General features: G+C 35.4%; 1 protein-coding gene across 1 annotated transcript in view; it reads left to right on the top strand.

The window, feature by feature from the left end:
• Positions 1-13,788, top strand: part of OTOGL (otogelin like) — a 143,443-nt gene extending 129,655 nt beyond the window's left edge. The window contains 7 exon segments of the mRNA XM_024737005.1: positions 1,731-1,794; positions 2,879-3,057; positions 3,514-3,618; positions 6,155-6,274; positions 7,673-7,718; positions 12,954-13,033; positions 13,588-13,788. Coding sequence (XP_024592773.1) covers positions 1,731-1,794; positions 2,879-3,057; positions 3,514-3,618; positions 6,155-6,274; positions 7,673-7,718; positions 12,954-13,033; positions 13,588-13,788 — 795 coding nt within the window.
• Positions 13,789-26,937: the final 13,149 nt, after the last annotated feature.

The raw sequence follows: 26,937 nt of genomic DNA, 5'->3' as shown, positions 1-26,937 counted from the left end.
ACAAAGTAGATATATTTAGCTCATTTTATAAGTAAGAAAACTGAGGTCTAGAGAGAGTAAATGATAGACTGAGATCTTCAGGAATTAGACCAAGGGTTGTGTCTAAACGCCCATGCAAGGCAATTTATTTTTAACATTCCTTGTTCTACAAAGGTATTGACCTGACCCATTGTTCCTGAAATTGCTAAATATTTGTTTCAGTGTCTAAGATGATATATATATTTTTAAAATTTATTATTTATTTATTTATTTTTGGCTGCATTGGGTCTTCATTGCTGTGTGGGCCCTCTCTAGTTGCAGAGAGTGGGGGCCACTCCTCGCCGCGGTATGCAGGCTTCTCATTGCGGTGGCCTCTCGCTGCGGAGCACAGGTTCCAGGCGCGCGGGCCCCAGCAGTTGTGGCTCGCGGGCTCTAGAGCACAGGCTCAGTAGTTGTGGCGCACGGGCTTAGCTGCTCCGCGGCATGTGGGATCCTCCCGGGCCAGGGATCGAAACCATGTCCCCTGCATTGGCAGGTGGATTCCCAACAACTGCACCACCAGGGAAGTCCCTAAGATGATATATTTTTAAAAAGCACTATCTAATCTTTTGGAGTAATTTATGCAGTGGGGGAGTTTGATTTATTACTATTTTTAACTCTGTATTCCAATATTTTATTTCCAATCCCATTAGAATTGTATAATGACTAAAAGTCATAAAACAACAAAGGCGTTAATGTCTATGAAACTACTTTACATCTCATAAAGCACTATAAAAAGTGAGATATTATTAGCTTATGGAGAAAAATGCCTTTTATATATTACTATGAATTTGAGTTTTTTTGTGTGTCAAGAATCAAATTAGTTTTTATTACTGATGTCATATGAAAATTAAACACACCCAGGAAAAGTTGATGTTTAAAATACAATCCTTGAAACTTTAAGCCTGAGTCCTACACTTGAGAAGAACCTATACCATTTCCCTAGTAGGGAAAAGTTTAAGCATTGGTCATAACAGCAATTTACTAACAGCTAAAGCTTATAGCACTTTCTGTACATCAGCTTGTTTTAAGCTCTTTACATATGTTGATCCATTTATTTCTTTCAACAATTCTGAGGCAGACGGTATTATTATCCCCATTTTACAGATGAGGAAGGTGAGGAGCAGACTGGCTAAGTAATCTGCCCTAGATGACAGAGCTATTAAGTAGCAGAGCATGATTGGCACAAGGGCAGTCTTGTTCCTGTGCCTGGGCTACTAATCATTGTACTACACTCTTCTGCTGTTGTTTTATATGCTAAAGAAGCCTTGCTCTGATGCAGACATCAGGGTTCTGGACCAGCTCTACAGAGCAGATCAAGAACATTTTCATCAAGAGAATTTTCTAGGGTTAGCAAGCATTCTTTTATCTCTAATTGCCCACTAGAAGCTCAGAATCTAACAATATAATTATAAAGTTAGGACAAATCATAAAGATCATCTTATCCACCTTCACTCATTTAATAGATAAGGAAATTTAAGTTTAGAGAGATTGAGTGGTCTATGATCACATTTTTATTGTGAGTATTTTCTATAGGCTACTAATTAAATGACCACTGGGTTAATCAAAGCTTGTTCACTGTCAAATATTTTTATGAACTTGCTATGTGGCTGTGGGGTAGGAAACTTATTAGATGTTATATTGTGCATTTTTTTACAATGGTAATATAATAAGCCATATTGATAAGTCATATAATAATATCTTTCTAATAGGGAGAATTTCATGCAATAGACCTCAACTTTCAGAGTGACTGTGGATGTGTACAGTATCTCTGTGGTAACTATGTTTTTTGAAACTTTTAAATGATAATGAATATTATTGATATCTGTTGTTTACTATGAATAAATTAAAAATAAGTTTTGAGATGTACTACACATTTTAAGCCATTGGCCAGTTTTTAAGTATAAAAAGTGTACTTTTTATTTTTCAATTTCCTCTTTTGTAATATTCCTAAATGTTCTGAGAAACTTGGTAACAGGACATAAAAATGATTCATTTTCAGAGGCTTCACAGAATTTAAAGTTGATGCCAGGGTTCTTTTTAGTGTATATAATTTAATTTAAAATTAGACAACATCTAAAAGAGATTTTTGCTCACTGTTTTATTATTATTGATGTTAACACTGCAAAGCATAAGGTTGATTTTTCTATGAAATAACAAATCTTCATATTAAGTATTAGTAGGTTAATAGAAAATAAACTTTTGTTTAATAGCTTAAAACTTTTGTATTTTTATATGAGAGAAGAGTTAAATCCTACGTTCGCAAGGCACAAAGAGCTTCTGAGCTGCATTCTTCATCACTATTCTAGCCTACTATAAGCCACTTTTAATGATGTGATAGCACATTATATCACCTACCTTCATCATAAAGTATCATTTATATGACTTTATTTTGCAACACAAAAAATTGAAAAATTTCTCTCAAAATAACAAAAAACATGAAATGTTACACAATCCCTTCATGAAGAGACCTACTGTTATTGATTTAGATTTTGCCTCCATTTATATCCACTCCCCAAAATTGTCATGTTATGTTTCCAGAAGAGGGAACAGCAAGTAGCTTGATGATCACTTTGGGCTAAAATTCTGGAATCTGCTATAAAGTATAGTTTTTAGAGGCAGTTCAAACAGTGTATAGCAGTTGAGTTTAGGAATCAATTTCTTACTCTGTGTTAAGGAATAAATGCTACATTCATTATTAAGTGAACTCTTGAGCTGTTAACAATATATAAAGGTAAAGATCTTTACTGGTTTTGAAAAAATTGCATATCACAATAAAAACATAAACTTAAAAGTTCAAATGATCAGTTAATAAAAAACTTAATATAGTACTTTTTGTTGACTTTTTTTGTTTTCTTAGAAAAGGATGATGTGTGTGTGTTTCAAGAAGTATCAGTATTGAATCCTGGCCAATCTATGATAAAGTATTTGGAAGGGGACTTTTGTTACATGGTAGAGTGTCTAGAAGAGAAAGATAACCTTACAGGCTTCCACACTTTGAATTTTACAATGTTGAATTGTTCAAAAGAATGTGATGTTGTAAGTATTCTTTGTAAGTCATTCTGGTGAGAGTTAATTAATCTTTAAATGGCAGCTGTAGAATTCGAATGAGTGAATACTCCATAAGTTAAAAATATACACTTGAATAGTTCTTTAATAATCTGTTAATTTGTAACTTATCTACATAATGCAGTTTCCTTTTCCTGTGTATAACCTTGAGCTTCAGGAATCTTATTACCTATACAGCTTGTTTGACCTGAGCTTGTTAAATCTACTTGATGAATCTTGGCTGCTAGATGTAAAGGTTAACATCTACTTCACTTCTAATACAGCTATATAAAGTCAGTTATTTTTTGAAGTGCTTCAAGTTCAACCTCAGAAATGCTTTACAGGTGCTCTGAGACAGCATAGGTTGTATTGGGAAGCACTTTCAGAATGAATTCATTAAAAATATCAGTATTGTTATCGGCTAATTCAAATTATTATTATGCATAGCACCAGGTATACACTCCATCGCCAAGTGATTATGATTGCTGTGGCACCTGCAAAAATGTATCCTGCAAATTTCAAATGGAAAATGGAACATCAGTTATATATGAGGTATGAATTTCTTCGTTCCTAAAATGTGCTCCACGGGTAGCTGTCTGTGCTATTTTCTAAAGAAGCTGTTCCATAAATTTGAAAAATATCACTCACACACACACGTAGTGTTCTACATACAATAAGCACACCCATATACAGCATGCTTACAACACACAAGACATAGTTACATTTTAAAGTATCTGATTTCTGTTGTAAAGGAGCATGTTAAAATGGTTTCTCAAACTTATTTTATCATAGATCCTTACTTTTTTCCCCAGATGTTAGGAATGGACTTTGAGAAATGTTGATTTCTAATAATTAGAACAAAGGAAAAGAACAATGTTATTTTATTCACTCATTTGAAATGAAACATTTTGATGGAAATCTGAAACTTAAGTTGTTAGCACTTTATTATTTCAGGTATCAAAGATTTCAGTGGGTAAATATGACAAAAGATTAAGAATATTTGAAAAAACTTTTAAAAAGAAGATCCCAAGAGTAATGAATGCTATACCACATCTTTCTGCCCAAAACAGTAAAATTATTATTCAGAATTCTTCTGTTATCTCATAATAACTCTATGGAGGTTTGAAGACTGACCTACTCCTTTCCTTTTTTAGAATAGAAGAATGGAACCATGTATTAGTACAGTTGTTAGTGATGTCATCAGATTTAGGAGGCTCACAAATTCTGTTTATAATTTACATTACCTGAAGGTAGTTCCAATTTATTATTGCTATCCTTAAATTTTTTCCATTAGTAGTTTAATTTTATGGAGGTCTTATTTATGTTGTTCTTAAGTACAAGGGATTACTCATAGACCCAAAAGAAAAAGAGATTTCTCCAATCCTATGCATTTTATTAAATAAGAAAAGTGAACAATTATCTTATTGTTTCATAGTCTATTGTTTTATAATTATGTGAAAAATAGTGTTATTGATTTAAATAATGTTGTTGATATTGTTTATTTGTTTAATCATAGCAATATTTGTTTCATATTATATCATTTTAAAGAGGGAGACTTGAAAAAGGAAGCTTATAAAATGAGGAGACATAGGTGTGAGAGAAAATGAATCAGAGACTACTTGAAAATATACAGTCATGTGGGGATTTAGTAAAAGAGCAACATAAACTCTATAGATGTCAGTAATCCTGTGATAGCCCTGAAATTTAAATGAAAGATTAAATTATGTTTAGAATATTTTTTGAGAACACAACAAGTAATGTAATATAGGTAAACATATATGAAGATTGTTAACTCTTGGCTCTTTCAAAGATAAGCTTTAGTTATCTAGAAATCTAATTCTTATGGAACAAGTAATTTTTGATTTCAGATAAGTTAGTACTATTTGAATTGAATATTAGAATTAATATTCAAATTTGAATGTTTTATCTTCTTTTATACCTGGACTTGTAGATCTTTTCCAGTTGAGATTCATAGAAGACCTGATGATATTTATACATTAAAATAGAATCTACAGAAAATAAAGTTTGTCAGAATTCTTTGCTGGTTCACAAGGAATCTTCAAGTCAGAGTCTGACTAGCATTTTAAAATGCAGGTTATAAAATAAAAAAATATATCAACAATTACAGCCTAATAATTATATAATAGTTATTTTCAGCTGATTTTGTTTCTAAATAGGAATTCTGAAATCAAGAATGAAATAAACACTTAGGGACTTCCCTGGTGGCACAGTGGTTAGGAATCTGCCTGCCAACGCAGGGGACTTGGGTTCGAGCCCTGGTCCAGGAAGACCCCCCCATACCACGGAACAACTAAGCCCTTGTGCCACAACTACTGAGCCTGAGTGGCACAACTACTGAAGCCCATGCACCTAGAGCCTGTGCTCCGCAACAAGACAAGCCACCACAATGAGAAGCCCGCGCACCACAACAAAGAGTAGCCCTGCTCGCCACACCTAGAGAAAGCCCGCGTGCAGCAAAAAAGACCCAATGCAGCCAAAAATAAATAAATAAAATAAATAAAATTTTTAAAAAAGAATGAAGTAAACACTTAGTATGTTGAAAAAGTTGTTAAAAGAATAGGGATATGTTTAAAAATAACCAGAAGGTATAGAAAACTGGAACCACAGGTGAATAATCACTATCATCCAAAGATTTTTAAATTTTTTGGTGATAAGGGAGTAGAAGGAAAAATAAACAAACCTCAAGAGAGGAGGTGTACTAAGTATTATGACTTGTTGTTTTATAATTAGTAAGGGAATATTAGAGCAAGACCTTTGACACTTGGCCACGTTAGATAATTAATTTTGTAGTAGAAAAAGATACCTATTTGCTTCTTTCCTCTCTGTTGCTTTGTTTCACATTTACATCTTGGTTCTAGTATGAAACCAAAACACCCCCCCACACACATACCACATATATGTATTTTTAATTATTTTAGATAAGTTTGGGGACATTGCCAGATGGACATTTTATGTTACAAGAAGCTCTCTGAATCTAGACTTTTGATTCAGTAGGATAGGAAACATTCTACTTAAGAAATATAGCAGATTTTAATAAGCAAACAGTAACTTTCTCTTTTATTTTTAGGAGGGCAGTACCTGGAACTATAATTGTACCACATTTGAATGTGTTAAAACTGATGAAGGGACGACAATTCTGAAGTACAGTATGGTCTGTCCCCCTTTTAATGAGACTGAATGCAAAATGGTTTGTACTTTGTTATAGCTAAGAAAATTTGGCATTAAATATAATTTAGAAAATACACATTAATATGTTTTCCAAGGTCATACATACATACATTATGGCTTATTTATTTTGCTAAATGTTTTATTTTCATGTATACATAAAAGCTCTATTATATTTTCTCAGTTTGACACTTAGAGTTACATATGGCATTCCAAATAATTTTGAGTCTCCCTGAATGGACATGATGCTATGTCTGGGTTTTTAATATGTAGACCAAAGGATTATTGAAAAATCCTTTGATCAGCCAACTTAGCCTCTTCTTTCCATATGGATTAATAAACTAATCAATCAGAACTTGGTCAAATTTCTCTTTCTTAAACACACAGCAGATTTATGCTGTCATTCGCTGCTTAAAGCATACTAGCCTAAGTGAAATTTGCCGTAGTTTCTCTGAGCATGGGCCACTGTGAAACTCAGCACATGCCAGAGCATTGCTGATTCTTTAGTTTTGCTCTTCCAATTCCCTTTTCTCTCGTAGAAGAGCCTATTGGGAGAGTAGATTTTCGAAAGTCAAACAGTTTTTAAAAAAAGATTCTTTGTAGCCTTAATTATTTAGGAGATAATAATCCCTAATGAAAAGTAAGCTTTATTCTGTTGTGCGAGGCAATATTTTTCTTTAAGTGTGGAGAAATAGCACAGTTTCACTTTTTTTTCATGATGTGCCATTTTAGTGATGATGGTTAGCTAGTTGGCTGGCTAGTGAGATACAATATGTACTAAAGTAATAGAATTTCAGCTCTTGAAGGAATCTTAGGCATCATCTTATTTCACAGATTCATTTTTATAGAATAAATTCTTTTATTTGAATTACAATTAGCAAGTTACTAAAAGCAATTAGCAACTTACTGTAAGAATTCCAAAATAGATGAGATTTTCTTAATTTAGCCTTTGTCAAGAGACATCCTGAAGTGGGGAATTTTTTTGAGTAATAAAACATTAAAGAAAAAGAGACATCATTTTAACATTCAGTTATATTCAGGAACTCAGTCTAGTCTCAAAAAAGTAGTTCAGTTTGTTTCAAGGAGTTTAAAAGGTATAATGGCCTCTATTTAGAGTCCCTATTAGTACTTTGATTTGGTAAGAAAATCTTTTGTGGTATTTAAAATGGGTTCTTTTAAGTAAGTTAATCCTGTTGCACTTTTTCATATTACTAATGAAGAAATAACAAATTTTAAACAAAATATCTGCTCCTAATTTTACAAACAAAAATTCTTATTAGAAATTGTTAAATTTCAATCATCTTTCTATAAAGTCTTTGTGATGTTTAGTAAAAATATTGAGAAAGTTGGTTTTTTATTTCTAGTTTAGGATGAAATGACAAAACACTGAATTTTAACATTATTCCTTTTTTCTTCCTAGAATGAAGGGATTGTAAAGCTTTATAATGAAGGCTGTTGCAAGATCTGTAAGTGAAGACAAATTATATACATTAATTTGATTAGTTTTAATTGCTCATGATTATTATTTTTTCACATAAAATTCAGTTCCTATGTTGCAATGAGGGAAACAAATTTTATAATGTTTATTATTTAAATGTTTTTGTCATGCGGTTGATTATTTTGTAATTTTATCTTCTGGAGCATAAGTTTTTAATTGAGATGAATTTTAATTTAAATATTAGAAATTTATTGTTGCATTTTTCAAAAGGTATTGCACAGGATTTCAGTAGGTTTTAAGTTTGAAAGTGCCCTATGGTGAAATGTGCTTTGAACAGGCTGAACTACACAAAGTAGGTTATGATGAGACGTCAATAAGGATATAGAAAGTGTGATATTTTCCAAACCTATTTGAACAAATCTATGGTTCTGTATAATACATTTGAGAAATACCAATTTAGTCAATTTATTTAAATCATATATATATAACTTCCCATAATTATTCTGACAGAATTATGTGCATGCAATATATTTATTTGAATTATAAGGTTTATTTTATAGTGCGTTTTAATGATTTTAAGGACTGAAATAGAATAGAGGGGTATTCATGCAACCATTTTTATTTATGTGTTTATGATTTTATTTTTTGTGTTCATGAATTTATGTCAAGAAAAACGTTTTAGAGGGGAGTGGAGGAGTGCTGCTTCATGGGTATGGGGTTTCTTTCTGGGGTGATGAAAATGTTCTGATATTGGATAAGGTGGTGGATGTACAACATTTTGCATGTATTAAATGCTATTAAATTGTGTATTTAAAAATGGTTAGTTTTATTTTAATGCAAATTTCACGTTAATAATAGAAAAAAATCTCACATATAATAAAGTTATTAAAATCCAATGAAAATACTAAAACAAAAAAAAGAAAAAAGTTTTAGGAAACTTGGCATAAATAGTAATTTATAAATAGTAATTTTAACATTGTTTAGAGAAGCTTTTGGGAAAAAAGTCTACAACACAATTCAGGTTAATAATGCCACTGTGTAGGGTTGGATTTTTTGACACAAATTATCATGCCTCTCAAGGGAGATTTCTGAACTTCTTTCATGAAGGGCTAAATCCCATAAATATGTAAGAATAGTCTTGTCTATTTAGAGGTGTTAGTCATATTGAAAACAATATTAAAAGGTATTAGGGACTTACCTGGTGGCACAGTGGTTAAGAATCTGCCTGCCAATGCAGGGGACACGGGTTTGATCCCTCGTCCGGGAAGATCCCACATGCCGCGGAGCAGCTAAGTCTGTGTGCCATAACTACAGAGCCTGCGCTCTAGAGTCCGCGAGGCACAACTACTGAAGCCTGCGTGCCTAGAGCCTGTGCTCCACAACAAGAGAAGCTACCGCAATGAGAAGCCCGTGCACCTCAACGAAGAGTAGCCCCCGCTCACTGCAACTAGAGAAAGCCAGTGCGCAGCAACGAAGACCCAACGCAGTGAAAAATAAATAAATTAATTAACTAAAAATAAAATAAAATAATTATCTTTAAAAAAATAAAATAAATTAAAATTTTGATGAAACATAAGTAAAATATATATTATTGAACATAATAACAGCTTATAAATCAGAAACTCACCTGTTTTCTACTGACAATTTATTTCTCACAAAATTCCAATGATGGGTTCTGCATTTATCCTGATTTTCAGTTTAGAGAGTTTAAGTAACTCATCTAAGTCATACCTCTTGTGGGATTTCCCTCCAGGCCTGATCTCACAGCCTGCTTCTTAACCGCTAGTAATATTCTGGAACATCATCAGTATAAGTTTTAGGAGAGGGCAGAGGCTGACTGATGATGTCTGCTCATCAGTGCAGGGCTGGAACGACAGAGTCTATTTACATGAGGTGTGAAAAGTAAAATCCAACACATTCATACCCACCCACAACAAACATTCTGATGTCCAATTTGTTCTTGTATTCATTTGCTGGGGCTGCTGTTAACAAAATTCCAGAAACTGGGTGACTTAGCAGAAATTGATTGTCTCAAAGTTCTGGAGGTTAGAAGTCTAAAACAAAGGTGTCAGCAGGGTTGATACCCTCTGAGGGCTGTGAGGGAAGGGTCTCCTCCAGGCCTCTCTTCTTGGCTTGTTAGACGGCCATCTTCACGTTCACATGGTGTTCTCCTTGTAAGTGGATCTGTTTCCAAATTTCCAGTCATAAGGACACCAGTCATATGAATTAGGGCCCACCCTAATGACCTCTTTTTCACTTGATTACCTCCGAAAAAATCCCTATCTCCAAATAAGGTAACATTCTGAGGCACATAGGAGTATTTGGAAGACAGAAGTCAACCCATAACAGCTATATTGCCAGGATTTTAGTGGGTAATAGAGTACCACTTAATGCTTTTTAATTACTGGGGCTCTTAGACACATACTAATGAAAATTTTTGCTCATTAGAAATGAGCAGTTTTTCATTGTTTTCTCTGAATCAAATGTAAACTAATGTGTATCAAATAGTCATTGTATCAAGAACTCAATGAGTGAAATTTAGGCTCCAGAATCTAAGGAAGTTTATATTTTTATGCTCTCATGTCTTTTTCCTTCTGCTTCTTTAGATTCTAGACTCTTCCATAGGTATGAGATATAGGAATAGAATCACATTGCAATGTAAACACCTTGAATTCTGTAACCCCATTTTAATTATTAGAGAAGTGAGTGTATTTATGTTATCTGAGGGCAGACAGGGGAAGATCTGTCTGACTTGACCGTATTGCTACTATTGATTGTCCGTCACGTGTCAACACTCTATTAAACCCATAGCAGACAGTACTGCAATGAATCTTCACCACAGTTCTGGAAGGTAGGTGGGGAGGTAGGTATGGTTTCCCTACAGGTGAGGAAATGAAGGTTCAGAAAAGTGTATCACACTAGTCAATAACACTCAATAGATTTAGGCCTCTCCAGTGCCTGGCCTCAGGATATTTCAATTTTGCCAAGCTCTTTGAAGTACAGAATAATAACAAGCCTCTCATTTTCTCTCATCTGATGTATAAGGCCTTGTGAAGTAGTTTCTGCTTTGGCATTAGAGAACCCCAGTCTGTAGTCTTTGCTTTTGGGTGACCAGGCTTTATCAGAGAGACTGTGGATATTGCGTATTGTTGCAGGTGCTACGCTAAACAAAATGTGTTACAATAAAGCCTCTGAGGAATAAATAGGAAATGGCTCTTGGCACGAACAAATCCAGCCAACTAACAATACATTTATGCTGTCCCAGTTTCATTCATTGAATGAGTTAACACAAACAGATTTTTACTGAGTGCCTCTCACGTTACCAGACACCCTTTTAGGCACTGGGACCATGATAGAGGATGAAACAATATCTGCATGCATAGTGTATGTTATCAAGAAGGGGAAGAAACAATAAGAGGTAAATATACATTATTATGTCAGGTAGTGATGAATGGTATAAAGAACAATAGCACAGAATAAAAGTGATGGAGAGGGAGGGAAATTGGGTTGTTCATTTAAGTGGGTGATTAGAGAGTGCCTCTGTGATGAGGTGTCATTTGAATAGGGACTGAATGTCCTTGGGAGCCAGCCAGGTAGAGTGAAGAGTGTTCAAGGTGGAGGAAATGGCAAAGTACAGTCACAGCACAGGGATGAAAGTGATAGAAGGAGATAAGGACCTTATAGGTCATGTCAAAGATGGTTTCCTTCTTGACTATTCTTTGTTTTAAAACTTATGAGAATAGAAGGGCTAATGCAGTAACCACTGGGTGAAAGCATCATAAGGAACAAAATAGCCTGCCCTCTGCCACCAACACTGAGCCTCAGTCCACACCGTATTTGGGAGGTCGGGGAAAGGAGAAAAAACAAGCATAGGAGATTGAGGAGGAGCCACAAAGAGATGGGAGGCAGAGCAAAGAGTACGCTCTGGAAGCCAAGTGCAGAAAGTGTATCCAGGAGGAGAGAGTGATGGACTGAGTCAAACACTGCTGAGAAGTCAAGTAGGATGAGAACTGAGATGTGATCTTTGAAAATAGTAATTGAAAGTCATGGATGACCTTGACAAGAACAGTTTAATTTCAGGCAGTCTTTGCTACCCATCTCTGCTTCAACCAGAGTGGCTTAACTTTTATATACTTCACATGTTGGGATTTCATACAAGCATTTATTTTATTTTATTTTATTTATTTTGCGGTACGCGGGCCTCTCACTGTTGTGGCCTCTCCCGTCGCAGAGCACAGGCTCTGGACGTACAGGCTCAGCGGCCATGGCTCACGGGCCTAGCCGCTACGCGACATGCGGGATCTTCCCGGACTGGGGCACGAATCCTTGTCCCCTGCATCGGCAGACAGACTCTCAACCACTGCGCCACCAGGGAAGCCCTCAAGCATTTATTTTAAATAAAGATTTTGCGACTAAACTCATTTGAAGATTGGAGCTCTAATTCCAGTTTTTTGCAAACAAGGAAACTCAGAATGATTGAGTCTCTTTCCTAAAATGACAGAACAAATTAGTAACAGAGTGAGATGAGAACCTTTGTTGTTTTGTATCCTGATTCAGGGATTACATTCTCTATCATACAGCATTAACTATATATTATTGGGTGTATTATCAAGTGATAATACATCATGCACACAGAAGCATATTAATAGATTAATTAATAAAAGTGTTTTCATTAGAAATTGTGACATCATTTCAGAGCCATAAAATCAAGTATGAGTCATCCATACATTTCAACATGGTTGATAATAATTCAGTTACATTCTTGAATTTTACATTAATATCCATTAAGATAATGTGATTTTAAATCTATCAGTTTATATTTTAAAATTGATTTATATATATGTATGTATGCCTTAATTATGTACATGTATATTTACCTGTACATGTACAGGTAAATATGTATTACATTAAAATATAATGTATAAATATTACATTAAATATAATAATAAATATACACCTGACACAGGTTGATGTTAGCATTACTCCATGTGTGGAATATGTTTGATTTATGATTATGATAATTATTCTAAGACAATAAGATAAAGAGATAAATATAAAGCTAGAAAATATATGAGAAAAGAAGTTGAAAATAAATATTAACATACACTATGTAAGAGTAAAATTCTCACTATCTCTTATTATAGAAATATGTTTTATATAAATATATCAGTTTTCAATTATAAATATATTCATATGTTTAATTGAATTAAGAAACAATTTGATATGGACTTTTGATGAATAAATATATTCTGTATTTTATCAGGCAAACGAGACGAAAGAATATGCCAGAAAGTGATTATTAGATCAATCATAAGGAAACAGGACTGTATAAGTCAAACCTCTGTAAGTGGAAAAATATCATTTGTTACATAAAGCGTATGTGTCTTTCCAGAAGTATATGTGTCACAGCACTGGTAAGTTTGTAAGCCAACAAAATGCCAACACTTAAAATATTTAACTTCTGGAGATTATTCCTACATTCTAATATTAAAATATTCTGTTTGTGAAGAAGTATGAATTATTCTTGGCATAAATAATCAACAGTTCTGAATGTTAATTGCAATACAGAGAGATGGAAATTTAAACCTAAATATATTTGACCACATATTGTCTTAAGTGTGTAATTTTAATCAGCAAAAATAGTCTTAGTTCTAACTTTTCCCACTTTAATAAGACCTGTCTGATTCTATAGTCTACTTAGTTGTGATACAATACAGGTTACAATAGAATCATTAGATTGTGATTACTATATTCCATAGATCTGTCTAGTTTTGTGTGCACATTTCATACTTTGAGTTATGTCAGATTGCCATCTTGGACAAACAATATGCTACCTTAGTGGAATCAATATCACTATCTTAAAATTTTTTAAACAATTTTCTCATCTCTTCTTACAGATAAATGTTGCATCTTGCGATGGAAGATGCCCATCAGCTACCATATTTAACATCAATATTGAGAGCCAACTAAGATTCTGTAAGTGTTGTCGTGAAAATGGGGTGCGCAACTTGACTGTGCCGCTGTATTGCTCAGGCAATGGCACTGAAGTCCTGCACACTCTCCAGGAACCTATAGACTGCACATGCCAGTGGAATTAAATTCTTGGATTCCAAGAACTCTATGCAACATCATAAGGTCAAATGGAGTTAATTTTTATCACTCTTTTTAAGGCACTGGGCAGATTTATACTGTTTAATAATGTATTTTTCAGACTACTGGGATATGGCAATTTAACACTTGGTACAAAATAAATAAAATTTCCAGGAAAAACTAGATTTATTGACTTAGTCTATTTTAGAGAATCAAATGATTTTAAGGTGTTCAGCTGAAATGCTGTTATGTATATAATTGCAGCATGCAATTATATTCTCATCTATTAGAAGGTTGTTTTGTAGGATTCTTTCAGTTTCACTCAATAGTTTTTTCTTTTTAATTTGAAAAGTCTGCCATAGCTATTCGAATTAAGATACTCTTCATTGCTACTGTTTATTCTGGTAAATGTAATCAGTTAATAGTGGCATCTGGATAGTCATAAAGAGTGGTACGCTTAGAGACTGATCATAGAACAATAGGATTTTAGATTATTTGAAGTCTGAGTGGATATTAGGAATGTTATTGCAAATTTCCCTTATTTTGCAAATTTATCAGATAACCAGAGAAGCTATGTGACTTGTACAAATTCGTCCGGTGTAATGATATAGTGAATTCATGTTAACAGCTGGATTAAGTCTACATCTTTGACATTCCAGCAATATGTTCTTTCCTTTTGAACAGTATGGTAAGGTGTGTATCACAGAACCTTTTATTCTTAAAGAGTTTGCTTTGCCTAGAATTAAGAATTTTAAACTCAATTCCTTTAAAAACAAGGAAAAAATGCCACACATACATATATATATACATATATGTAATAGTTACCTGAATAATAAGGAACGGGGAAATGTAGCATCATTTGCTAAATAGAGGAGGGAAATCTCGGGCTTTTATTTTTTGTACCATTAAAACTGTTTTCAAATATGTTGTTATTATTTAACATTTAGTTAGCTATTTACTGTCTCACAGACGTCTGATTTTTGAGATGTATTTGCCTAACTATTGAAGTTGCATGCTATTTTTCTGTTCATGCTGCTGTTTTGCCAATGAAGGATGAAATAAAATGATTTGAATGTATTAGTAATTCTACAGTGGAATGCCGCACTTTTTAAAGACAGTAGATTATTGACATTTGCAAGGAATATATTCTAAGATCTTTGCAAACCCCCCAATTGTTTGCCACTTATAGTATATAATTATCTGATTCTCCTCATCTGTAAAAAGGAGAGAATGCCCCACTTGGTATGATTGTTGTGAGGATCAAATGAAGTTGAACATCAATGAGAGAAGAGTAAAACTGCATTGAAAAGTGGTTGTGGGAGCCTGATGACTAGGCTGAGCTAGGTGATTTGTTTCTATTTCAAAATCATGCTACCCAGAAAAATTACAACAGATTAGATATTTTGGGACCCCCAGGGTTACTTAGAAATGGATGAAAGAATCAAATGAACATTGCATCTGCAAAGCCCCAGTATCTACTGTATATAAAAATTGATTTTATCTTATTTGCACTTAATAACACTTATAAGTGTTCTGTCTAGACATTAACATTTCAATATTCTTTGATTCCTGTTAACATATAGATTGAATCAAATCTATTTGGTTAATATACTAACATTTTGCTTAAGAGAAACTGTATTTACCTCAAATGAGGTACAGAATATTGTATATTGTCTACCACTCATTTATTTTCATGCTCTGTTAAATATTTATTATATTAAAAATATTGAATTGTCTTTAAACCTATTTGTGGGGAAAAAGGGAAACATTTTCCTAGAACTTCATAAACATTCTCAAATACAATAAATCTATATTGAGCACTTGCTATGTGTCAGGCACTGTTCTAAGCTCTTGAGAACATGGGCAATACAAAATAGACACAGGGCTCACCCTCATGCAACTTAGAGTCTAGTGAGAAAGTAGGTATTGCATAAATAAACACACCTGCGGGGAAAGTCCAGAAGGAAAACCCAAAATTCTTTGGAATGTAGTTCAAGGTGGCCATCAAATCAGCAGAGGGGTACATATGGACTTTCCATAAATGGTGTTGGGACAACTGGATAGTAAACTGAATAAAGAGATGTTAGATCAGGGTATATGGAGTCTGGGATATGAACTTCTCAATGTAGAACAATATATTTTTTGATTTCTGAATTATGTTTGTATCACATATTCCTCACACTTAAATTAGTTATAAAATAAGTATAAGGGATCTTAGAAAAGAACAGTCAGGAAAGGAGGCTGAGAAAGAATAGTTATAGAGTTTGGAGTAAAGCCTGGAGCCTTAATGGGGGTCATAGAAGCCAGGAATTGGAGTTATTCTGTCAAATGGTGATGAAAAGTCATTTGATTTATAGAAATAAGAGTTCACTGGTGTTTCTTATTATGAACAAAAGCCATAATGAAGTGGTGTATTAGTCAGTTTGGGCTGCTATAACAAAACAGCACAAACTGGGCAACTTAAAAACATCACACATTTATTTCTTACAGTTCTAGAGACTGGGAAGTTCAAGATCAAGGTGCCAGCAGATTTGGTGTCTGGTGAGGGTCTGCTTCCTGGCTCAAAGACAGCAGTCTTCTTGCTGTATCCTTTCCATGACAGAAGGGGTAAAGGAACTTTCTGGAGTCTCTTCTAAAAGGGCACTAATCCCATTCGTGGGGGCTCCACCCTCATGTTCTACTCACTGCCCAAAGGGCCCACCTCCTAATACCATCATATGGAAGGTTAGGACTTCAACATATGAATTTTGAGGGGACATGGCCATTCAGCCCATTGCAAATGAGTTGAAAGGTGATAAATAGATGATAAATTGGACTCAATATGTGCACTGCTCCTGATGTACTCATGCCCAGATTCACTCAAACACATGCTTATGTTTCTGCAGCTGGTGCCGCCTGCCCCCATCTTCATGACAGTTTCCCCTCCCAGGCAGCCTGAGGCAGCTAGGCAGGAACAGCACAGCACATGTGCAGCAGGCCCAGACTAAGCCATTGACCTCCTTGCCTTACTCTGACCACTGTCTCAGTCTTCTGGGGAGGAAGGACCGCATCCCTCCCCCATTCTGCCTTAGGGGCTCTGGTTTCTCCTGCCACTTCTGAGCCTGGAAGAAGTATCATGCCCCCTGATTACCATGAAGAACTGAGTAATGCAGCCTGGAAAAAAGGAGGAATTAATACCCTGTGAAGTAAACTCTGAACAATGGACAGGTCCAGGAGCCAGCAGGTAAATTGCTCACTGTCACCCCTCATCCTCAATGACTATTCCAAGATGCAGTGGTTCCATTTGGCCTTTCCAGATATATCTGTTTTGTGTAAGCAGTGGCCTGCTCTCTAACAATCTGACTTGTATTAGCTTTTGTCCCTCTCCTGCCTCACTTTCCTTAAATCAGTTCCTTGAAGAGTCTTCTTCACCTCAGTAAATGACAACTGTCAAATTTAGTGTGTGTGTGTGTTGCATTAAAACTACAAGATGTGATTTTTAGCTTAGATTTTTTAAACAGCTAACACTCTTTATTGAGTCATTTTGGAAGGGAGAAGAGTAAAAACAAACTCTCTTGTATTGTTTGTAGGAGAAAAATAATACAAAACATACACATAAATAATTTCTATTGTCATTTTGTTTATTTTTGTTTTTCTCCCTGCCCCTCCTGATCTGGGATTAAATTGAATATAATTTTTAATTTCTTTAAGAATTTTTAGTGAAAGCAGTCTTGAGGAAAAAGAACAAAGCTGGAGTTATCATGCTGCCTTACTTCAGACTATATTACAAAGTTACAGTAATCAAAATAGCATGGTATTGGCACAAAAGCAGACACATAAATCAATGTATCAGAATAGAGAGCCCAGAAATAAACCCACACACCTATGGTCAATTAATCTATGACAAAGGAGCCAATAACATACAATGTAGAAAAGACAGTCTCTTCAGTAAGTGGTACTGGGAAAACTGGACAGCTATATGTAAAAGAATAAAATTAGAACATTTTCTCACAGCATATACAAAAGTAAACAAAATGGATTAAAGACCTAAATGTAAGATCAGAAACCATAAAAGTCCTAGAAGAAAACATAGGCAGAACACTCTTTGACATAAATCATAGCAATACTTTTGAATCTGTCTCCTAAGGCAAAGGAAACAAAAGCAAAAATAAACAAACAGGATTTAATTAAACTTAAAGGCTTTTGCACAGCAAAGGAAACCATCAACAAATAAAAAGACAACCTATTGAAGGGGAGAAAATATTTGCAAATGATATGACCTATAAGGGGTTGATATCCAAAATATAGACAGCTCATACTATTCAATATCAAAAAAATGAACAACCCAATTTAAATATGGGCAGAAGACCCAAATAGACACTTTTTTCCAAAGAAGACATACAGGTGGCTAACAAGCACATGAAAAAATGCTCAACATCACTGATCATCAGGGAAATGCAAATCAAACCACAATGAGATATTACCTCACACATGTCAGAATGGCTATCATCGAAAAGTCTATAAATGAGAAATGTTGGCAAAGATGTGGAGAAAAGGAACCCTAGTACACTGTTGGTGGGAATGTAAATTGGTGCAATCACTATGGAAAACAATATGGAGATTCCTCAAAAAACTAAAAACAGAACTACCATATGACTCAGCAATTCCACTATTGGCTATATAGCTAAAGAAAATGAAAACATGAATTTGAAAAGATACATGCATCCTAATGTTCACAGCAGTATTATTTACAATAGCTAAGATATGGGAACAACCTAAGTTTCCATCAACAGATGAATAGATAAAGAAAATGTGGGGCTTCTCAGGTGGCGCAGTGGTTGAGAGTCCGCCTGCCAATGCAGGGGACACGGGTTCGTGCCCCGGTCGGGGAAGATCCCACATGCCGCAGAGCAGCTGGGCCTGTGAGCCATGGCCACTGAGCCTGTGCGTCCGGAGCCGCCTGTGCTCCACAACAGTGAGAGGCCCGTGTACCGCCAGAAAAAAAAAAAAAAAAAAAAAAAAAGAAAGAAAATGTGGTATATACATACAATGGAATATAACTCAGCCATAAAAAAGAACGAAATTCTGCTATTTGCAACAACATAGATGGACCTGGATGGTATTTTGCTTATTGAAATAAGTCAGACAGAGAAAGACAAGTACTGTATGTTATCACTTATAGGTGGAATCTAAAAAAATAAATGAACAAAACAGAGACTCATGGATATAGAGATCAAACTAGGGGTTACCAATGGGGGAAGGGGGAGGGGCAAGATAGTGGTAGGGGATTAAGAGGTACAAACTAGTCTGTATAAGATAAATAAGCTACAAGGATATATTGTACAGTACAGGAAATATAGCTTTCTGAGCTTTTCATATGAAATTAATTACCATGCAATGTTTCAAGATTAATGTTCACATTACACGGAAAATAACACTATTGAAATCCAGATATCCCAATAATTTCTTAAAATTAATCTATTGAGAACATGTGTGGCTACAATATATAGATTCAGAAGATTTCAAGATACAGAGTAAGTATGACTCTGATCAGAGGGCCTGTATGTAGCCCAAGTGGATTAGGATTCATGTTTGTGCTAATATTCCCAGACAGGGTCGCTGTGAATGATCGTACATTTTGGTCCCAGTATTAAAGTGCTCATCTGAGAGGCGAAGCTGTGCTGAAATCTGACTCAGGTTCCTCAAGCCAGGTCATGAACCAAGACAAGAGACTGTTTCTACTCAGAGGATGAAATTCCCTTTTCTTTGCACAAAGGCACTGGCCTCTTGCCAAGCCAAACACCCGTCTTTGGGACTGTATCTTCCCAGAGGGAGGAGCCTGTTTCTAATAACTCCTGAGGTAAGAAAGGGGAGGCATTTTCTAATTCATCCATCAGACATTGTGCCTTTTCCTAATATACCTGTCATGAGTAGGCACCTTTTCCTAATTTGCACAAAGGTCAGCAACTGTCTGTTTCCAGCCTTCATTTCTTTCTAATAAAGTCTTAAAAATGACTATAGTGCTTGAAATCTTGCCTCTAGACTGCATCTCTGGGGAAAAAACCCTTAACTTTCAGTTTTTCTTCAACAACTGCTAACTAGAAAGCTTTAAGTTCTAGCTAACATAAAAGTCCTATTATTAGATTATCTATTATCAGAAAATACAGAGATTAGCAAATCTTGAGATTGATAAAAAAATAAATTATACTTACTAAAGAGTATGGAATTTAAGTTTTCTGCTTTCTCAATCATATTTGTGTCAAAATTATCTTAAATTATATGTCTATATTTTCTATTAAAAGCTATATATGACACATATAAATAACTTGTAGTTTTGTGACCCAAGTTAATAGTTCTATATGTGAGTAAACTATAATCCTTACCATCAGTGTCAATGGCTCCAGTATTTGCTTATGTTTATTTCCTGGTTGCTTGATTTAAATCTCCAAGTAATTTTTCTCTAGAAAAGTACATGGAGTGTATATTTTCTAAATTTTTAATCACAGTGTATCATGACAGCTAAGATTTCAGGCTCTCAGACCAAGTCCGTACAAATTCAACTCCTGATACCTTCTTTTGCTGTGTGACTCTAAGTAAATTTAACGATTTTGCACTTCATATTTTTCAAATTTCTCATTGGATTAGTGTAAGGCTAATGGACTTAATGCTTGTAAAGCACTTACTATAGTGTTTAACATGTAAAAAGGACTTGATATATATTAGGTGAGTATAAAAACCTGAGGTGATAGTTTGCTCCTCCTTACATCCTTTCATGCTCCTCTGATCACCCAAATTGTCAAAATTCATGAAAAACTACAATTTCCTTCTTTCACAGCTACTGTTTTTGTTGTTAGCCATCTTTCTTCATCTCTAATGTTTGTGTTGTGATGGCCACTCATAAAATACAGTGGGATGCTGTTAAAACCTGTTGTTTCCTGGCAGCTACTATGTCTGAATAGATATAGAAAGACCAGGGAGACAGTTGGAATGAAAGAAACTTCAGGTACTTTTGAAAGAGGCACTTTTGTAATAATACAGTTTCTGACCAGTTTCTGGTATTTACAGATCTCAAAACTCCAAGTTAAGGAATTGGAAATGGGAGAGCTGTAAATTATTTCCTTTCCCTTTTCCTGGTAGACTTTGATCTATTATAAATAACAGAATTTCTTCCAAAATCAGTTTTGTTCTGTTAAGCAATTTTAGTTTATGAATTTTTTTGTTTTTATATTTTTCTGTTTCTTCACTGTTTAGAGATACATTAGCCAGGGTTACACTGAAGTGCTGGTGATACACCATTTTAAACTTGAAGATCCATTTAAACATTTTTTTTATGGTGCCCAAAATTTGGAAACAAATAATCTACAGTTCAGTTATTGTTATATAAATTATATGATATTCATAACTTGGATTATTATGTACAATTCAAAATTATATTTTCAAAGATTCTTTACTGAAGCAACATGTTTTGTGAAAAAAAGCAAAATATAAAAGTAAATAATTTCAATCTTGCCAAAAAATATATATATGCATTGCATAAACAATATCGGGAAGAAACAGATGAATATGTTCAACACTTGCTATCTTGGGCTGGTGGGATTATGGGTAAATTTATGGTAAATTATGGTACATTTTCCATGTATACAAAGATGTATACATCTTTTGTATACACCTGTGTACCAAAAATGTATACAAAATGTATACATCTCTTTAAAAAGCAAGTGTTTCTTTGGGGATTTGAAAAAACAGATTTTTTTTCTTTTTTCTTTTTAAGGAGAAAGTGAAGTCCTTAGAGAAACAATTGTGGTAGATGGGACTAAAATCAAAATTACCCCGAAGTATAAATTTTATTACTTAAGTAATACATAAACAATTCTACTCATTTTTGCATTTTTTCTTTAGAATTAGCCATTTTGAATAGTATCAACCTCAAACAAACATTGTAACACTTAATAGAAGAGAAAAATAGAAAACTGGTTAGCTTAAGTAAAGGAGTCTATATTGTGATTCATGTGGAATTTGTGGCCCATATTTTAAGAATGATGTTTGTTTGTATTAAAAGAGAAACGCTCACCAGCCTTTTAAAATTTACTACAGTGGTAATTGTTTCTCTTCACTTAAGAATTAGAGATATTGGGCTTCCCTGGTGGCGCAGTGGTTGAGAGTCCGCCTGCCGATGCAGGGGACACGGGTTCGTGCCCTGGTCCGCGAAGATCCCACATGCCGCGGAGCGGCTGGGCCCGTGAGCCATGGCCGCTGAGCCTGCGCGTCCAGAGCCTGTACTCCGCAACAGGAGAGGCCACAACAGTGAGAGGCCCGCGTACCGCAACAAACAAACAAAAAACACAAGAATTAGAAGATATTGAAAAGGAACACTGCTTATATCTATCATTGTCAAAAAATGACCATCTTCAAGAGCTTGATTTTGGCTAAAATAACATGCATATACTACGTGTTTATGTGGCACACATAGTTGAAATAAAGCACTACATTTTCTTGTCATCTGTGGAACACTTATTTTTTGTGCCCTTTTCTTTCCTGGATAAGAATTATATATTTTGTAATACATATAGTATACTTTTAGCACCCAAATCTTATCACTGATTTTATTTTAGAATAGTACAAACTCCGAGATCAAATATCAACTTTAAATAAAATGTCTATAAAATTTTGCAAAGAAGTCTTAAGGAAATAAACTGACCATAATATTAGGATAATAAATACCAAATATATGAGAATTATTCAATGATGAGAACAGTACAATAAAATCAACATTTAGAAAATGATTTAACTTAAGAAATAAAGTACATAGGTTATAAATATATTAGACCTTTTGCTAAAAGTAGTACCTAAATACCTGTACTTTTTAAGTTATATTCATTTCCTTGATCTAGCCTCAGCTCTAAATTATATCAAATAAGACAAAATTATTTAGTCAATGAGCAAGGAGATTCTATAGCTCTTTATGTAATTAATGGTTAGGAGAACAGACTCTGGCACTAGAGTGTCTGGGTTCAAATCCCAGTGATGTTACTTACTACTCTGGGAGAGGAGCTGTAGCATGAGTGCCAGTCCGATGGATTCCTTCAAAGAATTTGAGAATTTGAGATAACCGGACTTTGAGATGGGCAAGAGAGAATGAAATGCTGGGACTTGTATGCATTGACCTCTGCTTCCCTTACTCTGCTAGCTTCATCTTTCCCACTGCATCCCAAGTTGTCACATGTGCAGCTTTGATAACTGCAACCTTGCATACAGCCACAGCTACGCAGCTTTGGTGAAATCATCTTTATTATGTTTGTCAACAGAGAGGAAGGGGCATCTGTCTCTGAGCTCTTGTTGGGAAATCCTGTGCAATGATTGGTCAGGCTTGCTTATCACCTGATCAATCACATCGACTGTTGGGTGTGTATTAGCTTTCTATTGCCATGAAACAAATTACCACAAATTTTGTGGCTTGAAGATAAATGTTCATTAACTGACAGTTTCTGTGGGTCAGGAGTCTGGACAGAGTTTAGCTGGGCTCTCAGGATCTCACCAGGCTGAAATTAAGTTGTTAGGTGGGACTGTGATCCATCATCTGAGGTTCTGGGTCCTCTTCTTCCAGGCTCATTTAGGTTGTTGGCAGAAATTAAGTTCCTTGTGATTGCAGAAAACTGAGGCCTGTTTTTGTGCTGGCTGTGGGCTGGGGCACACCCTTAGCTACTGGAGGTTACGCTTGTATTCTAACCACTTGCCCTTCTCACATCATGGCTGCTTACTTCTTAAAGGCCGGCAGGAGGATCCCTCTTTTGTTCTGCTACAGTGAAGTCTTATATAATGTAACACAGCCATGGAAGTGACTGTTATTTTTACAGGTCCCACCAACCCTCAGAGGAGGGGGATGGTACAGGGTGTGACTACCTAGGGTTAGAATATTGGGTGTCATCCTAGAATTCTGCCTACAGTAAGGGTTAGAGTATTATGCTTGGCCCAGCCAGTATCACTGGCCATCCGTATAAGCTCACAGAGCTCCGTCATCCTCTACTCTCCTATGAAGGGAGACAAAAACAGTACCACTAATTTATCCAGCTTAGCAGATTTAAGGAAGGATGTTTTTATGTTGGTCTTTAATCTTTTTCTCTAATTTTTCAAGGTGTAAGGATAATGGACTTTCCCTCTGGATATAAAGCCCTTGCAGTAAGTCAGGATTTCACTTCTGCCTCTCCTTTTCTTTCCCTCTACCTAAGATACTTTCTGCATCAAAGTTTCCCAGTAAAAGTTTACTGAACTGAATTCATTACATGTTAAGTGTGTTGATAATCTCATTTAGAAAAAAATTCCCACCCATCCTGGCATACTTGTTAACAAATCTAGCAGGAAAGCCATAAACTTAATGGACCAGACCTCTGAATTACTTCACAACCACCCCTATTCTGGAGATGAAGATCCTCTTTGTATAGTCCTGATTCTCAACATGACATCTGCATTTTAGTCCACACCAATAGATATAGATAAAACCAATTTCTAATCTTGGACTCTGACACACAGCCAATAACACTTGATTAAACATAACATTTTCACTCAAAGTAAATTAATTTGGATTATTTTGGATAATTAAATATTTTCATAAAAGATCAAAATAACTACTTTTCATATTGTATAAATGAATATGCTAAAAGAGACTACCACCCATTTTAAGGAAGTTTTACATTGTAGAAAAGGCCAATCCTACTTACAGAACCAAAAAGCCAATCTTTTTGGCACCACATTTAAGAAATCAAATACAGATGAAAAAATGCTGCTAATCCATCTTTTATTTTCTTTCTCTTTTAACTTACGCCAGCAAAATAAAGCTTAGGAATTCTATAGCAACAATAGCTTCCCATTAAATAGTGATAGAAATATGGCTCACTTTGATTACATATCAGCTTGTAAAAGTGTTATTTTTGTGAGAAAAGTTTGAGTAAAATATCTTCTTTGAAAGAGGAAATTTAAAAAGATCTGTAAGAACAGGAAACATGAGACAAGGAAAGACAAAAAATAGTGCCACTAGTTTTCCAATTCAGAAGATTTAAGGAAGAATGTTTTTATGTTGGTCTTTAATTTTTAAGTATAGTTCCATTTAAATCTTAAAACAGTACACTTTTCTACACTCTGGAATGTGACAGATCTTGGCCACTCTAAAGGTTAACACATAGTTTAAAAAACAAAATACAACTGAGCAAATTTTACAGATCTTATTGGCTTATTCAAGGATGCATGAAAGGGGCAGCATCCAATCTAGCAGACAGAAAGGAGCTCCAAGGAGCTGTATAAAATGAAAGATTTTTACAGGCAGAAGGGATCAGGAACAAGGAAGTTATGCTAGATGAAAAAGAGCAGTTGGTTATGACAAGGTCACTTTCCTTTAGGGAATGGCAGGAGTCTATCAGGCAGATTACCTAACTAGTACTAATCAGGAGATTCCTGATTGACTGGTGTAAGATTCCGGTCAATCTGGGAGAGCTGAAACTGTAATTAAGTCTCCGTTTGGTGATGTAAAGCTTAGCATAAGTGACTCCACTTGGGGCCTGTTGTCTTGTTTTTAACAACATTAAGAAAGTTTCTCATGAATATTGCAAAGGACTCTGAAAAAGACTCTTAAGAGTTCATGGCAAAGGCAGGAGTTTACAGTAATATTATAAATCACGCATGGGTTTTTCCAGAGTGGCATGATTCATGTTAAAATTTCTATTCAATATTTCCAAAAACATTTTTTTTTGTTTGTTTGCGGTACGCGGGCCTCTCACTGTTGCAGCCTCTCCCGTTGTGGAGCACAGGCTCCGGACGCGCAGGCTCAGCGGCCATGGCTCACGGGCCCTGCTGTTCCGCGGCATGTGGGATCCTCCCGGACCGGGGCACGAACCCGTGTCCCCTGCATCGGCAGGCGAACTCTCAACCGCTGTGCCACCAGGGAAGCCCTCCAAAAACATTTTTATCCTTTACATTTTGGTAAGTCCCAAGTGCCACCTAGAAAAGGGAGTTTTATAATATTCCATCAACAAGTATTTATTCAAAAAATATTTGTAGAGTGCCTACTATATAAGGTACCATGATTGGCTCCACAGGTAGTATGATCAATGGGACATAAATTTTACCTTCAGGCAGATTATAGTCTGGTAGAGAAGATGTCCACAGATATCTATATAAAAAATATAATTCAGTGAAGCATCCATTAGAGGCATTAAGTACCACAGAAGCACAGAGGAGGGGGATATGACTCTTGTGAGGAGGACCCAGGCAAAGCTTCATGAAAAAGGTAAGATAGAAGGGAACTTTTAAGGACAAAACCAAAAATGTATGAAGTGAACTGAAAATATTTCTGGAAGACTTCAATGGGCAGAGTAAGGAATTAGGAAGGCTGAGGAGCCATTGAAGACACTGTGAGTAGGAGATTAACATTATCAGAACTGACTACTTTAGGAAGATTAATCTGAGGACAGTTGAAAATGGATTGAAGTAGGGGAAAAACTAGAGCTAGAGAGGCCTGTTTTAGATCAATCTAATAAAAAGAGATGAAGGGAGGTCAAATATCTAGATGTGATATTGTGATTTATATTTGGAAATATATATTTGGCCTTAGTCCTCATTTCTGGCACAGAGCTCCTAAAACCTTTGGAATTTCCTAAGTGGTGAGAGCCATAAAAGTGTCTCTTGTTATGTTAAGGTAATTTTGGGGCCTAAGGATGGGAACTGGTTGCCAGGAGAACCAATCATGTGATTAGATGGTTTGATCTTTCAAGCTGGCCCCCAGCCTCTGGAGGGGGGTGGAGGCTGGAGGTTGAATCAACCACCAGTGGCCAATGATTTAATCAGTCATGCCCATGTAATGAAGCCTCCATAAAACCCAAAAAAGACAGGGTTTGAAGAGCTTCTGGGTTGGTGAACACTTGGAGATTTGGGGAGAATGGCTTGCTCCAGGAGTGTATGGAAACTCCACACCCATTCCCACATACCTTACCTTATTCATCCTTCAGTCCAGCTGTTCCTAAATTATATCCTCTTATAATAAACTGGTAATCTAGTAAACAGGTTTCCTGAGTTCTGTGAGTCATTCTAGCAAATAAATCGAACCCAAGGAAGGTTTGTGGCAACCTCCGATCTGTAGCTGGTTGGTGAGAAGCACGGTTAACAACCTGGGCTTGCGACTGGCATCTGGG

Source organism: Neophocaena asiaeorientalis, unplaced genomic scaffold, assembly GCF_003031525.2.
Source record: "Neophocaena asiaeorientalis asiaeorientalis breed wild unplaced genomic scaffold, Neophocaena_asiaeorientalis_V1.1 scaffold134, whole genome shotgun sequence".
NCBI classification, from domain to species: Eukaryota; Metazoa; Chordata; class Mammalia; order Artiodactyla; family Phocoenidae; genus Neophocaena; species Neophocaena asiaeorientalis.
This window is presented reverse-complemented; position numbering and strand designations above follow the sequence as displayed.